This window comes from Lissotriton vulgaris, chromosome 3_2, assembly GCF_964263255.1.
Source record: "Lissotriton vulgaris chromosome 3_2, aLisVul1.2, whole genome shotgun sequence".
Classification (NCBI taxonomy): Eukaryota; Metazoa; Chordata; class Amphibia; order Caudata; family Salamandridae; genus Lissotriton; species Lissotriton vulgaris.
In genome coordinates this window covers 289,030,064-289,045,136 of record NC_141690.1, presented here as the reverse complement: position 1 = coordinate 289,045,136, position 15,073 = coordinate 289,030,064, and the positions used below count along the sequence as shown (strand labels likewise).

Below are 15,073 nucleotides of genomic sequence, written 5' to 3'. Positions count from 1 at the left end.
CTTTGGATCGCCCTGTAACTCCGCCTGCAACACAAAGTAAAAAGGATTAGTTGAAAGACCCCTCCTGCCCGTGTGCCGGGTATGCGTGGAGAGGGAAAACAGCATCGGGGCAGCCAAGGCAGTCGGGGCATCGCCACCCCTAAACAGGAAAAGTGGGCGCTCGGAGGGCGGGAGAGGTATAACTACCTCTCCACCTCCCCCCCTCTTGCCGGATGTGACGTCACAGGGGGGACCCACTCGGGTACCCCAAACACTGCAACGCTGGCAAATGTGCCATCTTGTGGCACTAAGGGTGGCTTCCCTCTTAGGAGGGCCCCTGCATGGGCCCGGGGCAGCCTATCATAGTGCCAATCCCCCTCGCCGCCTGCCCACCTGATGAGCCATAAAACCCGGTGGCCCTAACCAACCGGTAATGTCATTTTGGGGGAGGAGATAGCCCCTCCCTACGGCAGACAGCCAGTCCACTGGAGGGAGGGGTGCCATGTAGATGTTAAACAGAGTTGGGCTGAGGAATGAGCCCTGGGGTACGCCGCAGATGATCTCAGTGGCTTCAGAGCGGAAGGGGGAAGGCGGACGCTCAATGTTCTGCCGGAGAGGAAGGAGGTGGTCCAGTCCAGGGCCTTCTCTTGGATCCCAGCGTGGTGGAGGCGTGTTCGTAGTGTGTGGTGACCGTGTCGAAGGCGGCTGACAGGTCCAGGAGGATGAGGGCCGCCGTTTCTCAGCTGTCCAGCATGGACTTGATGTCATCGGTGGCGGCGATGAGGGCAGTCTCGGTGCTGTGGTTGCTGCGGAACCCGGACTGGGAAGGGTCCAGGATGTTGTTCTCCTCGAGGTAGCGGGTCAGTTGTTCGTTGAAGGTCTTCTCGATGACCTTTGCCGGGAATGGGAGCAGGGAGATGGGCCGTACGTTCTTGAGGTCCTTGGGGTCCGCCTTGGGTTTCTTGAGTAGGGCGATGATCTTGGCGTGCTTCCAGTTCTCCTGGAAGGTTGCTGTCTCGAAGGAGGTGTTGATGACTTTCCGGAGATGGGGTGCGATGGATGTGCTGGCTTTGTTGAAGATGTGGTGTGGGCATGGATCTGACGGAGATCCGGAGTGGATGGTGCTCATGATTTTGATGATGTCATCATCGTTGATGTTGGTCCAGTAGAGCAAGCTGGTTGGTGCGGATGGTGGTCGTGGGGGCGGAGGTCTCAGTGGTTGTCGGGGTGGTCGTGGCATTGAAACTGTTGTGGATGTTTGTGATCTTGCGGTGGAAGAAGGAAGTCGCACAGGTCTTGCGAGGGTGGGACGTCGTTGGTGTTGGAGCTGGGGTTGGAGAGTTCCTTCACAATGTTGAAGAGCTCTTTGCTGTTGTGCGAGTTGTTGTCTAGGCGGTCTTTGAAAGAGGCCCTTTTGGCGGATCTGATGACGCAAAAGTGGCGCAAGGGCCTTGTAAATCTGCCCGTAGTGTTGGGTTTAAGAAAATGTAGAAATCTGCCCCAATCCAACACTCCATGATGGTGAGCACTTACTCATTTCAAGAACTCACAAACACTGACAGGGGCCGTTTTGGAAAGCTGCCCCGTCTCAGAAATCTCAGTCCCAGGGATACCCCCGCAGTCAAACACCCAGAGGCGATGGGACAAATGCTGGCAAGTCATCCAACCACTGGCAATCCTTCGGGGTAGCATTCCAAGCCATTGTTTTACACCCTCTGTGCCACTCGAGACGGAGGCCCACCGAACGGAAATCCGTCCTGCCCTGCTCCTCATGTGAACAGTCCACCCAAACCCCGGTCATCTCACCCCATAACCCCACCCTGCCCCCCCACCCTGCAGACACCGCTTCTTTGGCAAATTTGAGATTGAAACCCCCTGAATCTCACTGGCTGAGCTGTGCCCCTCCCTCTGACCCCCCCCCCCCACGCACACAGCCATCAGCCCGCTTGCCTCTACCCCCATGCTTGCTGTGAGTGGGGGTGTACTTGAACTCTTAATATGTCTGTTTAATCCTGGCTTTTGGTTCCAAGTGTGTCTCTCTGTTCCGCAGGCTGTTGCCCAAATCTGCCCCCACAAACAAGCAGAAAGAGGACTTGAAGCCCACCACGAGGTAACTGGGGCGCAAGAGCATTGTGAGGATGGGGGGGGGGCACCTGAAAGCAGCTTTCTGGAGGGGCAGGATGGGTGGAAGGTGGCTTGGGGGGGCAGGATGGGCAGTCCTGGGTGAGAGTATCTCTGGGGGAGGTGCAATGCCCTCAAAGAGCCGGCAGGGGGCAGCCCAGGGGTGATGCTGAGACCTCAGCATGGCAATGCTCCGTGCCAGGGCGGGGGGCACCGGGGCGGGCACTCTACACTGTTTGTAACACAGGGGCACCCCTTCCTGGGAAGTCTCCACAGCACTGTGTGAGAAGTTGGCCTGATATGTGATGTCCACTATTCTAGTGGGCACCCTGTATCAGTCCAAACAACCCTTATGGTGATGGTTGTAAAGTCACCCTTATAGACCAGCCCATCCTAGGGGTAGCATGGACAAAAGCAGTCTTAGGCTAAACTCAAGAGGGCATGTGAAGCCAGCTGTTTTACCATATGCAATCCCTTTAATACCAAATGAAAGGACACCTCACAGGATATGTATTCAAAATATATATGTGTTTATTTCTAAAGAAATCCCCATTACTCTTCATGAGCACAGGAGCACAAGCGCATAACAAGTAACTTAATATAACATACAAAAGTTGCACAAATATGGATAGGCCCTGGTGGCCCGTAAAACCATATACTAAAAAAGTGGTATATGTACCACGTCACGAACAATGGTAAGGCCTAGGGCCTTGGGAATCGCTGGGGCTACACTGGGCTAACAATAGTTAGGGAGCAGGAGGCCCACGGAATGCGTGTGCAGTGTCTAAAGGCACACGTGTTCACACATAGAAGTCAATGGATGCGTAAAAATAGAAAGTTAAAGGTTTGGGAGTCTTCCGACTGGGCTAGAAGCTAACCACTTGAAACTGGGACACTAGGAGAGTGACTCTTTACAGGAGCACCGCAGTACTCGCGTTACCTCACCCACAGGAAGCGGGGGCAGAGGCCCCAAAGTGTGTCGGGTTTTGCCGTGGAGTTCTTTGGAGCCTTGGAGAAAAGATGCTGAAGGCGGCCAGGAGAGAAGAGTCCGGGTGGATCCAAGGGTGGATCGAAGATGTAGAGGACCTGAAAGCAGAGGGGACAGAGTCTGGGTCACTAGCCAGTGACCAGGAAGGAACCAGGAAGGAACCAGGCGATGTCGCGCAGCAATCAGGTGCTGATGGGAAGCTTGTCTCTGCAGCGACGTGGAGCAGGAGGGGTCGACGATGACCAGGAGTCAAGCACGGACTGTCCTACAAAGGCTCTCGCTGTCGGCGGTGTCGGCTTCAGAATTGGAGTCAACAAGCCTTGGCAAAGGCAACCCAAGCAGGATAAAATGTAGACTTCTTACTCAGACCAGCAAGGTCTGAGGGGCTGCTTCTTTTGAGGGAAGCAAGGGCCAGTCTGGAGCAACCAGACCAGTGGTGTAGATTCAAAGGATAGTCGCCAAGATGGCCACTAGCCAATGGGCAAGTGACCGGGCAGACGCGTCGAGCAGGAAAATGCAAAAGGGCCCCAGGCAGAACTCGTGGAGTGTGCAGGGCTGATCTTCGGTGCAGATGCTGCTCGGGGCTGGGGCTTCTCAATCCCCAATGCACAGCTTCGAGGAGGCCTCAGGGGCTGCACAGTTAGCAGGTCCCAGACTTTTCAAGATGGCCGGTCCCACGACTCTCATCGCCTCCACGGGTCTCAGCTTTGCAGGGACTGTGGATCGGGCTGTTGGATGTCTGGGAATCTGGTTCTTGTCAGGCTCTGTGCTCGGGCTCCGCCGGGAGGCGGCGACAAAGCAAGCCGTTGATCGCTGGATGGTGCCTGCTTGTGCAGGGTGGTCACTCCTTGACCACAAGGGAGATTCTTCAGTCGTCTTCTTCAAGTAGATCGTCGAAGGTCCAGAGTTTCGTTTCAGAGGTTCAGTCAGGATTAATTTAAAGTCTTGGGACTCAGCTCCTACCTATAAACCAATCTTAGGGACTGGATTACCTACTAGGTCCCTCCCATGGGTGGGACCAGGGAAGGGGGTGGTTACACCCCTTTCCCTTTGTCCAGTTTCGTGCCAGAGCTGGGGCTGGAGTGCCCCAGCACCGGTTTGAACTGGACTGTGTATGGGACACCTTGTGTGCCCCAGGCAGTGTCTCATTCCTTTCAGCCCTCCCTGTCCCAATACACAAAATCCTGACCGGGGTGGTGCTAGCACCTCCCAAGGCAGGAAACCTATTGTCCAAGCCTCCCTCGCTGGAAGGACTCCCAGCAGCAGGAGGTCAGACTTGTGTCTGTGGCAGCAGCATCCATTTTGTGATGCTGAGGCTCTGGTTAACTTTAACCGGGAATAGTAGGAACAACATGTGTTCTCCCTCTAGAAGGGTGGAATGCTACCCCCATAACCAGAACTGGCGAGTGGGTAGTATTCCAAATCGTATGACACCTTACATGACATGTTTTGAAAAAGCCAAACCAGAGTTAGCATTTAACCGGGAGGTTCATAATGCACTTAAGAGTATATGGTATGGCAATATCCTAGAACAGCTATAAGGACATTGTTCCGAAAGCTGCAGACAGGCTCAGCTCATGCTAGAGCACCATCACACATAAAACCAAGCACTCTGCCTCCAGGATTGTTAAGGCCTGCCATAGGAGTGACTTATAGGTGTATATGTGTCTAGATATAAGGTTAGATATAGGTATACTATATCTAAAGCAAAGGGTGATTACACCACCTTGCCCCAGCTGAGTGATCAGCCAGTTGTGTCAATTTGGGTGGATGCCAGGGGTGGCATAATGAATGCTGCAGCCCCTGGTAGGCCTTGGATGCACCTATGTCCTGGGCACCTATAGTGCTCTGTACAGGGGCTCATAAGGTGACCCAGAATCCAATTGGAGATGTACCTAGGGTACATGGAGTCCATTTTAAAGAGAGAGCAGATAGCCTGGGGCCTGATTAGCAGGATCCCAGGCCAACTAAGTCGAACACCAGCTAAACACTAGGCAAAAAATCTGGGGTTACCATAGTCAGGTATCCACCTTCCTACACACTGAATCACCAGGCGCTTTACAGAACCAGCCAGTGTCAGTCAGCAGCACAGGAGCCGGGTCTGCAGGGCTTCTAGGAGCTTAGAGGCTGGGAGGGAGGGAGGCCATGGAGGCTGAGAGGGATGGAGGACATGGAGACTGGGGAGGGAGGGAGGACATGGAGGCTGGGGAGGGAGGGAGGACATGGAGGCTGGAGAGGGAGGACATGGAGGCTGGAGAGGGAGGACATGGAGGCTGGGGAGGGAGGACATGGAGGCTGGGGAGGGAGGAGAGGGAGGCTGGGGAGGGAGGAAAGACATGGAGGCTGGGAGGGAGGGAGGACATGGAGGCCGGGGACGGAGGGAGGACATGGAGGCCGGGGAAGGAGGAGAGGACATGGAGGCTGGAGAGGGAGGACATGGAGGCTGGAGAGGGAAGGAGGATATGGAGGCTGGGGAGGGAGGAGAGGGAGGCTGGGGAGGGAGGAGAGGGAGGCTGGGGAGGGAGGGAGGACATGGAGGCTGGGGAGGGAGGACATGGAGGCTGGGGAGGGAGGAGAGGGAGGCTGGGGAGGGAGGAAAGGGAGGCCGGGGAGGGAGGACATAGAGGCCGGGGAAGGAGGAGAGGACATGGAGGCTGGAGAGGGAGGACATGGAGGCTGGAGAGGGAAGGAGGATATGGAGGCCGGGGAGGCAGAGGGAGGGAGGACATGGAGGCTGGGGAGGGAGAGAGGACATGGAGGCTGGGGAGGGAGGAGAGGGAGGCTGGGGGGGAGGGAGGACATGGAGGCCGGGGAAGGAGGAGAGGACATGGAGGCTGGAGAGGGAGGGAGGACATGGAGGCTGGAGAGGGAGGAAAGACATGGAGGCTGGGGAGGGAGGACATTCAGAGAAAGGCCCCTCAAGAGTCGAGGGCCCACCCCCAGAGGATGGGTATCGAGGAGTCGAGGCATCTTATCGAAGATGATGAGAGCCAGGCGTGCTGAGGGCAGGGGTGGTGTAGTGATGGTGTGCGAATTAGGAATCAGACGAAGTAGTAGGTTTAGAAGTTTATTCCAAGTAGAAGATAGAAGCATATGCCGAGACCCCACCAGGAGCAGTATGTTCCTTGCTCAGCCCAGCTCTCAACTGGCTCCTAGAGTCCGGCACCCCAAGATCCCAACACATCACATGAATGTTAACATTCCACAGGATCACTAGACTGGCTAAGCAGAAATGCAAGACACTACAGGCGGGCTTTGAAAGATCATGTCTGCGGATAAGCGTGAGGGTCTTTCTGAGATGGGAGGTCCTCAGCGCCAGCTCCACCTCAGGAGCTTCACCGAAGAGCATTGGCAGCGTCAACCGCACAGAAGATATACATGACAGATTCACTGCAGAAAAGAACTTTACAAACTCCAGCAATGCATATAAATGGCTGTGCATGCATGTGTATCCACATACGACTTTATATGCTCCGCCCTCCTTGACTCTCTTCGGAATGTTGGCCGCCTTCTTCCTAAATACGTTCTCCTTTCTCCATTTTCAAATGGCACCTTCTGCTCTTGTGCCCTTCTCTAGTCTGCCAGCTCCTCTCTGGGATCATGTGTCCCTATCTTCAGACCCCTTATGACAATCCTCCTCTTCAGCCCCCCCCCGCCCTCCCCCTCCACGGCCTTTGTTGGATCTGAGCCAATGAACTGCTCTTGTTACAAATGTCTCCACGTCCTTTGTTGGACATCAGCCAATGGCATGCTCTTGTTACAAATGTCTCCACGTCCTTTATTGGACATCAGCCAATGGCATGCTCTTGTTACAAATGTCTCCACGTCCTTTGTTGGACATCAGCCAATGACATGCTCTTGTTACAAATGTCTCCACGTCCTTTGTTGGGTCTCATCCAATTACCTGCTCTTGTTACAAATGTCTCCAAGTCCTTTGTTGGGTCTCATCCAATTACCTGCTCTTGTTACAAATGTCTCAAAGTCCTTTGTTGGGTCTCAGCCAATGGCATGCTCTTGTTACAAATGTCTCCACCTCCTTTATTGGACATCAGCCAATGGCATGCTCTTGTTACCAATGTATCCACATCCTTTGCTGGGCCTCAGCCAATGGCATCCTCTTGTTACAAATGTCTACATGCTCTTTGTTGGGTCTCAGCCAATGGCATCCCCTTGTTACAAATGTCCACATGATCTTTTTTGGGTCTGAGCCAATGGCATCCCCTTGTTACAAATGTCTACATGATCTCTGTTGGGTCTCAGCCAATGGCATCCCCTTTTTACAAATGTCTCCATGTCCTTTGATGCCGCCTCAGCCAATGGCATGCTCTTGTTACAAATGTGTCCACATCCTTTGTTGGGTCTCAGCCAGTGACATGCTCTTCTTACAAATGTCTCAATGTCCTTTGTTGGTTCTCAGCCAATGGCATCCTCTTGTTACAAATCTCTACATGATCTTTGTTGGGTCTCAGCCAGTAACATGCTCTTGTTACAAATGTCTCCACAACTTTTGTTGTGTCTCATCCAACTACTTGCTCTTGTTTACAAATGTCTCCAAGTCCTTTGTTGGGTCTCAGCCAATGACATGCTAATGTTACAAATGTCTCCACGTCCTTTGTTTTGTCTCAGCTAACGACATGCTCTTGTTACAAATGTCTCCATGACCTATGTTGGGTATTAGACAATGGAATGCTCTTGTTACAAATGTCTCAATGTCCTTTGTTGGGTCTCAGCCAATGAAATGCTCTTGTTACAAATGTCTCAATGTCCTTTGTTGGGTCTCAGCCAATGAAATGCTCTTGTTACAAAGGTCTCCAAGTCCTTTGTTGGGTCTCATCCAATGACATGCTCTTGTTTCAAAAGTCTCTTTGGGGTCTTATTGTCATACATTTCATACCCCCTTTTGTTTCCCCTACAGATTGTACACAGAGCGCCACCAGCCCAATTACCGCCTACACTCTGTGGCATGCACGGGCAACGAGGTCCACATCTCGGTGTGCCCCTTTGAGTTCTACAAGGGTAACATGAGCGGTGCCTGCAAGGGGGGGATGCCAGCGGTTGCCAGCTGCCTGGCCGGCCCCCTCTTCTCCAACGGCATCGGCCTGAAGAAGAAAACAGCACAGCAGGCTCCGAGCCAGGTGAGAATCCTCCAGAAGGTCCCCTCTTCAGTCCCTCACTGAGGGGCAAACCATTGTGAAGTGAGCAGGGGGCACCACGCTCCTCGCCCCCTGTATGTATATATGTATAGGCATTTATATAGAGCACTACTTACCCGTAGGGTCCCAAGGCGCTTCGACCGCTGCGAAACCCTTCCTGGCTTCCCTGAGAGATGGTCCCTTAATGGGTATCTCCAGGGTGAGACCAGGCATCCCCGGCGGTCTGGTGGGGCCGTTAGTGAAGATGAGGCAAGCTAATGCCCAGAGTTGCCGAGTGTGATCGTAGATCAGAGTGGGCACCGAGGCGAGAGAATTATCGAGTCCGCTGACCCTGGTCCAGAAACCTGCCGCGCCGGGAATCGAACCCTGGTCCCGGGCCGTCCTCTGCTCTCGGGTCTGCCGCCTCTAACCAGTGAGCCACACTACGCCCCCTGAAGGACGGTCTCTGATTGGCATGGACGCGGGTCATCTGGTGCCAGCTGCGTCTCTGCAAGGTGTCGAGAGACTCATGGCCGATCGCACATTCTGGGCCCCTGCAGTTGTGTTCTTCCAGGTTGCCCCTAAGCCCATTCCTGATTCTTTGGTTGGGGTCTGCTCTGGGGCAGCTTTGGTGCCTTTTTCTTGGGGGCTTGGAGTGGGAAGGCAGAGAGTGCAGGGATATTTAGAAGTCTAAAACTCATCAGAGATTGCCAGTTTCTTCACTGGCTCACACTGGTAATCTGGGTATATTTAGGTCTCGCCTGTGTGAGCATGCGCATGCACTTTTGCACGCAAGAGATATTGTGTTCTTCAAGGGGCTTGAGCCCTCCCTTGCTTACCATTCTAAGGCTTGTCATTTTCATTTTCTGCCTACTAATTGGGCAGCGCCAGCCGGCTTCACTTCCTCTTCTTTCAACTGGAGCACAGTCCAAGTAGTGTTTGCTTCATCTCGATTGGGGTCCTTCCACTGCTGGTGCTGTGATTGAGGTACTTTTTCTTTTATTTCTTGGTTCTTTCACTCCCAACGCCCTGTCCATGTGGCATCACCCCTCCCACCCCTTGTACGTGTGGCTCCTTCCCCACCGACTTGCTCTGTTTTGTTTCTTCCCCACCCACCAGGTCCGTGGTGCTTCTTTCCTCATCAACCCCCTTCAGTGTCGCTACTTCCCTTCCCACTCCCTGTCCGTGTTGCTTTTTACCTTCTCTCTCCAACTGCTACAAGGAGAAACAAGCATTGGCAAAGCGGAGGGTCTATTTTTGTTTTCTATATCCTATAGTAGTTATGTGCATAGTAGTGTAGATTGTTTGTGTTTGTGCTAATAAAATATTTTTAATGTTTTACTGATTAAGTGATGTATGTTGGATGTTTTGTCTGCCACGGTAGACCTATTGGCTTTGCAAATGTTTTTGTCGATGTTAGGCAGCTGAAGCATTAATGCCCTGCACTCCTTCATGGCATTGGAAATCATTACTGCAGATACGTAAGCTGCCTTTGGCGTGTGTTCAGCGAGCTATAGTACATGCTTTTGTTGAGCCATCCTAGCACAGCACACAGAGGCTTGGTTCTTTCAGTAGGAGAGGGTGCCATATGTTGGCCTTCCATTCAGTACAGAAGTTGAATGTATAAGGTATTTATATATAAAGCTAACTGGAAGGCAGCGGAGCTCTATATCTTGTCAAGGCAGAGCCATCAGAACATATGATAGAAGTGGGAGCTGGGTTGTGGAGTATTTCTGATGTGGTTTGACGTAAAAATGTCTGTAAATGAGTCACGTCTTGCAGTATCATCTCTGCGCAACCTGTCGGCGAACTTGAGCCATGTAATGTAGTACAAAGAAGATGAAGCAGACTGCTCGCATGACTGCTTTCCGTTCTTCTGAACGTTAACTATTTGCTGTATATTTGTTTAGAAAACTACCGATCGCATACCTGCACTATAATTGTACTTTCACCGCTGTTTAGCGGGTCCTCAGGTGCTGACACACTGCGTGAGCCATCTTGGGGGTAGGAAGGGACGGGTGCGGGTGCCATTTTGGTGAGCATTGTAGTTGCAGGCTGCCACGCTCGGCCGCTATTTAAACCTGCCAATGCAAGCGTGCAGCGTACGCGCGCAGCGGGCGCGCCGTGGGCACGCCGGAGGCGAGCCAGAGGCGAGCCCATCTGCGCCCATCTGCGACCAAACGGGACCAGGGGCCATAAACCCAGGTCCGTGTATTAAATAAAACAGATGGGAGCTGTTGGAGGCAAATCATGGGAATCCAAAACCCAGTCAGTCGTGCCTAACCAAACTGCGGCAGGAAGGGCTGCTGAAAGCCCTTGGTAGGAATTTAGGGACCGAAACTAAGCACTTAGTAAACGATCTGCATTATGGGCTCCTGAACACGCGCTCACTACAGAAGCACAACTTAGAGGTCTTCTCTCTACTACAGGATGGGGAATTAGATATCCTAGGAGTCACCGAAACGTGGCTAGAGGAGTCTTCTATGCCAGACGTAGTAGCTTCCTTACCGGTTAATTTCATGGCAATCTGCCATAATCGAGCAGGCATTAAGAGAGGTGGCGGTGTTGCTCTTTTGCACAGCAACCGCTGGAGAGGCGAAAGAGTCTATGCTGAAAGTGTGGGGGGTGCTGATGTGCTGGGTGTTAAATTTAGGGTGGGGATTGATTGTTTGGTTATACTTCTAAAATATCGTCCCCCGTGGGCCACACCGGATTTTTTTGACCTGTTCCTGGAGTTGGCCCAAGATTTCCGGTCGCGCTACAGTAAACTGATAATTATGGGAGATTTTAACTTTCATTGGGAAAAGTCCCCAAAGAGGGTCAAGCCAACCAGCTAGAAGAAGCACTTACGACCATTGGTTTTATCCAACAGGTGATGGGTCCCACACACGACAGGGGCCACACCTTAGCCCTCATCTGGACGACAAACCTGGAGCAGGACCCTGTAGTTATTCTGCCCTGCGCATGGTCAGATCACTATCTAGTGAAGGGCAAGATTCCCGTTCGTGAACATAGGGGAAAGCCTGGAGCAGGCTGGAAAGTAGTGAGGAAATGGAAAAATATAAATGAGGAGAAGATGGTAGCTCACCTTCAAACCTCTACTCCGCTCAGTAAGACTGAAGAGAACCCAGAAGTCATCTGTAATAACCTGACAGATAAATTAAAGAAGGCAATTGATGTTGTCGCACCAGCACGGAGGGTGAAAATTGTGGATAAAGGGCTAGGGTCTCCATGGTTTAATGAAACCCTTAGGGTCAGGAAGAGGGCTCTACGAAAATCTGAGAGAGCCTGGCGGAGAGACTACAACTTGAATGCACAGAGCCTATATGTACAAGAGCTTGCTCTCTACAAACAGGCTATCCTGTCCAGGAAAGCAGAATTTTATGAAGACAGGATTGCCAAAGGCCGGGGCCCACAGAAGGAAATCTTTAAAGTCCTAACGGAATTAAGGAAGAATAAAGAGCAGAGCCCTGAGTTCACGCAGGAGGACTGCCAACAATTTCGGGATTTCTTCTCGAACAAAATTGAAGATCTGTCAGAAATCGCGCTCACTCCAATCCTTGACTGCCCTTTACAGATCACCCCAGCTATCTCGTCAGTTAATTTTCCCCTGGATACTCTGCCATTGATTACTGAGGACAGACTGGCTACTCTCGTGGGGCGAGTAAAGTCGGGTTCACAGGCGGACCCTTGCCCCCCTGGGGTGTTTAAGCTAGCATTGCCAGGGATTGAGGAAGACGTTCTAACTCTCCTCAACAGGTCGCTGCAAACAGGACAGGTTCCATCAGCCTTCAAAGAGGCCCGTCTGATCCCTCTGCTGAAGAAACCTGGGGCGGATGTTAAGAATCTGAAGAATTTCAGGCCCATTTCTCAGCTGCCGTTTTTAGCTAAGGTGTTAGAGCAGCATGTTCGTACATACCTCTCAAGCCATCTGGAAAACAATGACCTACTTGAACGGAACCAGGCAGGTTTCCGGGCGCATCACAGCACGGAGCTGGTGATGCTGTCCATCTTGGACGAACTAAGATGTAGAGCAGATAAAAAAATTCCCGGTGCCCTGGTGCTGTTAGACCTCTCCGCGGCTTTTGACACGGTGTGCCATAGTCAACTGTTGTCGCAGTTGAGGGACTTTGGCATCCAGGGCACGGCACATGTCTGGCTCTCCTCCTTCCTACAAGGGAGATCACAGAGAGTTCAGCAGGCGGATCTGGTCTCAACCTCAGCGGCCATCACTTGTGGTGTGCCGCAGGGCTCCGCCCTCTCACCTCTTTTATTTAACATTTATTTGCAGCCACTGATCTCGGCCCTCAATCAGATGGACTGTCACATTTACAACTACGCTGACGATACCCAGATCGTCATCCAAATTGAGGATTGCCCGTGTGCACATGCCAGACTGCATAACGTCTTAAAATACACAGCTAATTGGATGTCTGCCAATTCCCTGAAAATCAACCCAGACAAAACCGAGGTGTTGCCAATTACCATCTCTGGCAACCCATGGAATGACCTGTTCTGGCCAAGGGAATTGGGGGCGCCCCCAGAACCGGCAGTAGCAGTTAAAAGCCTGGGCATTCACATTGATGGCAACCTGACAATGGAAAAACAAGTCTCTTCGGTGGTGGGCATTTGTGTGGGTCTCTTAAGATAACTAAGAAAAATCTCCCAGCTTTTGTCTTTTTCCACCTTGAGGCGCGCGGTGGCTGCCATGATCCTAGCCAGGATGGACTATGGCCACTCGCTATATGCAGGGCTCCCCCAAAAACAACTGACTAGACTGCAAACGGTCATGAACGACGCAGCGAGACTGATTTTTAAAAAGCCTAGGAGAACGCATGTTTCACCTCTCTTGCGCGAACTACATTGGCTGCCAATCAGACAGAGAGTGATGTTTAAGGGGCTCTGGATCACGCACAAAGCCCTATATGGCAACGCACCAAGCTATATGAAAGCCCGCGTGGTCCCATACACCCCTAGAAGGGTGTTACGTTCATCTGAGGCTACCCTCCTGGCCCGACCACGCTTCAGATTGGCCACTATAGGCGGCCGCGCTTTTCTAATGTTTTTCCGGCAGCCTGGAACAACCGACCAATCGAACTTCGTAAGGAACCCAACCTGCTGCCTTTTCGCAGGATGCTAAAAACTGTGCTCTGCCGGGAAGCCTGGGGCGTGCTGTGATTCGATGACTGGCCCTATGAACTTTGGTGTGTACCTGAACAAGCGCTTAGAGACCCCGGGGTGATAATGCGCTATATAAATCTAAATAAATAAATAAATAAACATGTGGGGTAGCCACAAGACTGCTCCCTGACGGTTCCTTTAATGAAACACATAGCTGTAAAGTTTTGGGTTTATAGATATGGTTGTGATAAAAATTGTTAATGCATTGTGCCTCTGTGTGATGATTGGCAGTTTTACGTGTGCATGTTGCTCTCCATTGGAAGCAGTTGTAATAAGGGGCCGGGAAGCTAACACAGGACTCAGAGGGAAGAACAAGGAAAGAGCAGCTGACAAAGGAGGGGGCAGGTCGCTATGAGGGAGGGGTTGGGTGGACAGAGCAGGCCGGCTTGGAAAACAGTCAATGTGATGAGACAAGGACAAGATTTACAGGGCTGTTAACAGAAACAGCGCTTGGAGCATCAACACTACAAGCAAACCTTCCCAAACCATAGGCTGAAAGAAACGAAAAAAATAGTTCGCATACACGAACTGAAATAGAGAAAAGTGAAAGGATACAAGTAACAGGCTTTTTCTCCATGGGAGGGAACAAGACACAAAAAGGAGGGGCAAAAACATAGATTACCCACATAGAAGCAGGCTTTTTGGAAGGACATGTGAAGTAAGAAATTAAAGGTAATGGGTGGGAATTAAGCCAACAAAGTGGACACAGCATGTCTCAAAGAGATAGCGCATGCGCTGCCGAGGTGAGTCCTAAAACGCGCCATGCCACAGCCAGCGCTGGCCATGTCATATTGCTTTGTATTTTTATTTTCCCAATTACTATCCCACCCTCCTTCCTTTTGTGCACCTCTATCTGATTGGCAAAGTCAATAGTTCGCCCATAGACAAGGCCAATTGGCTTTGCCAATGCTAGTTCAGTTTTTTTCTTTTTTTCACAAATTGAACAGAGCTCCTGGACGGAAGGTTCAATGCTTTCGAGCCCTTGAGCATTCAGCGCCTCTGTTCTGGTGAACAGAGGTTGGCAAGTTTGAAAGTAGAGCACTGAAAGGCGAGCAAATGCGCATTTGCAACTTATTTCTCAGGTAATCTTCCAGACAAGACTCATCACCCCATTTTTAAGACACATTCAGATTTAGAAGGACAGCAGCGACTGTCATTCATCAACATGGCTTGGACATTATTTTAGGGGTTGCAAATGTGGGCTGCAAACATCCCAGCCCCACTTACTCAACAAAAGTTTCCCTGGGAATAAAATAAATATGTGTATGTTTGTTGGGTGCTCCCTTTCCGAAAAATAATGCACGTCTATTTTTAATGAATAAAAAATCTCTGCACGGCTTCGCCCTCATGCCATTCTCCATTTCTGCAGGTAAAGATATAACATCCCCTCTTGTGTACCGTGACCCCAGAAACCATGTATGATGCATCACATGTGGCACACGGACCCTGACCCCAGAAACCATGTTTGAGGCATCACCTGTGACACATGTACCCTGACCCCATAAACCATGTATGAGGCGTCACATGTGGCACAGGAACACTGACCACAGAAGCCATGTATGGGGCATCACATGTGGCACACGGACCCTGACCCCAGAAACCATGTATGAGGCGTCACCTGTGACACATGTACCCTGATCCCATAAACCATGTATGAGGCATCACATGTGGC

The 15,073-nt window shown here is 51.5% G+C and overlaps 1 protein-coding gene across 3 annotated transcripts in view; it reads left to right on the top strand.

Annotated features, from left to right (window-relative positions):
• Positions 1 to 2,042: 2,042 nt before the first annotated feature.
• Positions 2,043 to 15,073, top strand: part of LOXL3 (lysyl oxidase like 3) — a 125,112-nt gene continuing 112,081 nt past the window's right edge. For 2 of the 3 annotated variants that reach the window (XM_086964404.1, XM_086964403.1), the window contains exons 1-2: positions 2,048 to 2,089; positions 8,004 to 8,223. In XM_086964404.1, coding sequence (XP_086820530.1) covers positions 8,110 to 8,223 — 114 coding nt within the window. In that variant the 5' untranslated portion in view covers positions 2,048 to 2,089; positions 8,004 to 8,109. Of the gene's footprint in view, positions 2,090 to 8,003; positions 8,224 to 15,073 lie in introns of all 3 variants that reach the window. The other variant, XM_086964405.1, reaches the window with a different exon arrangement.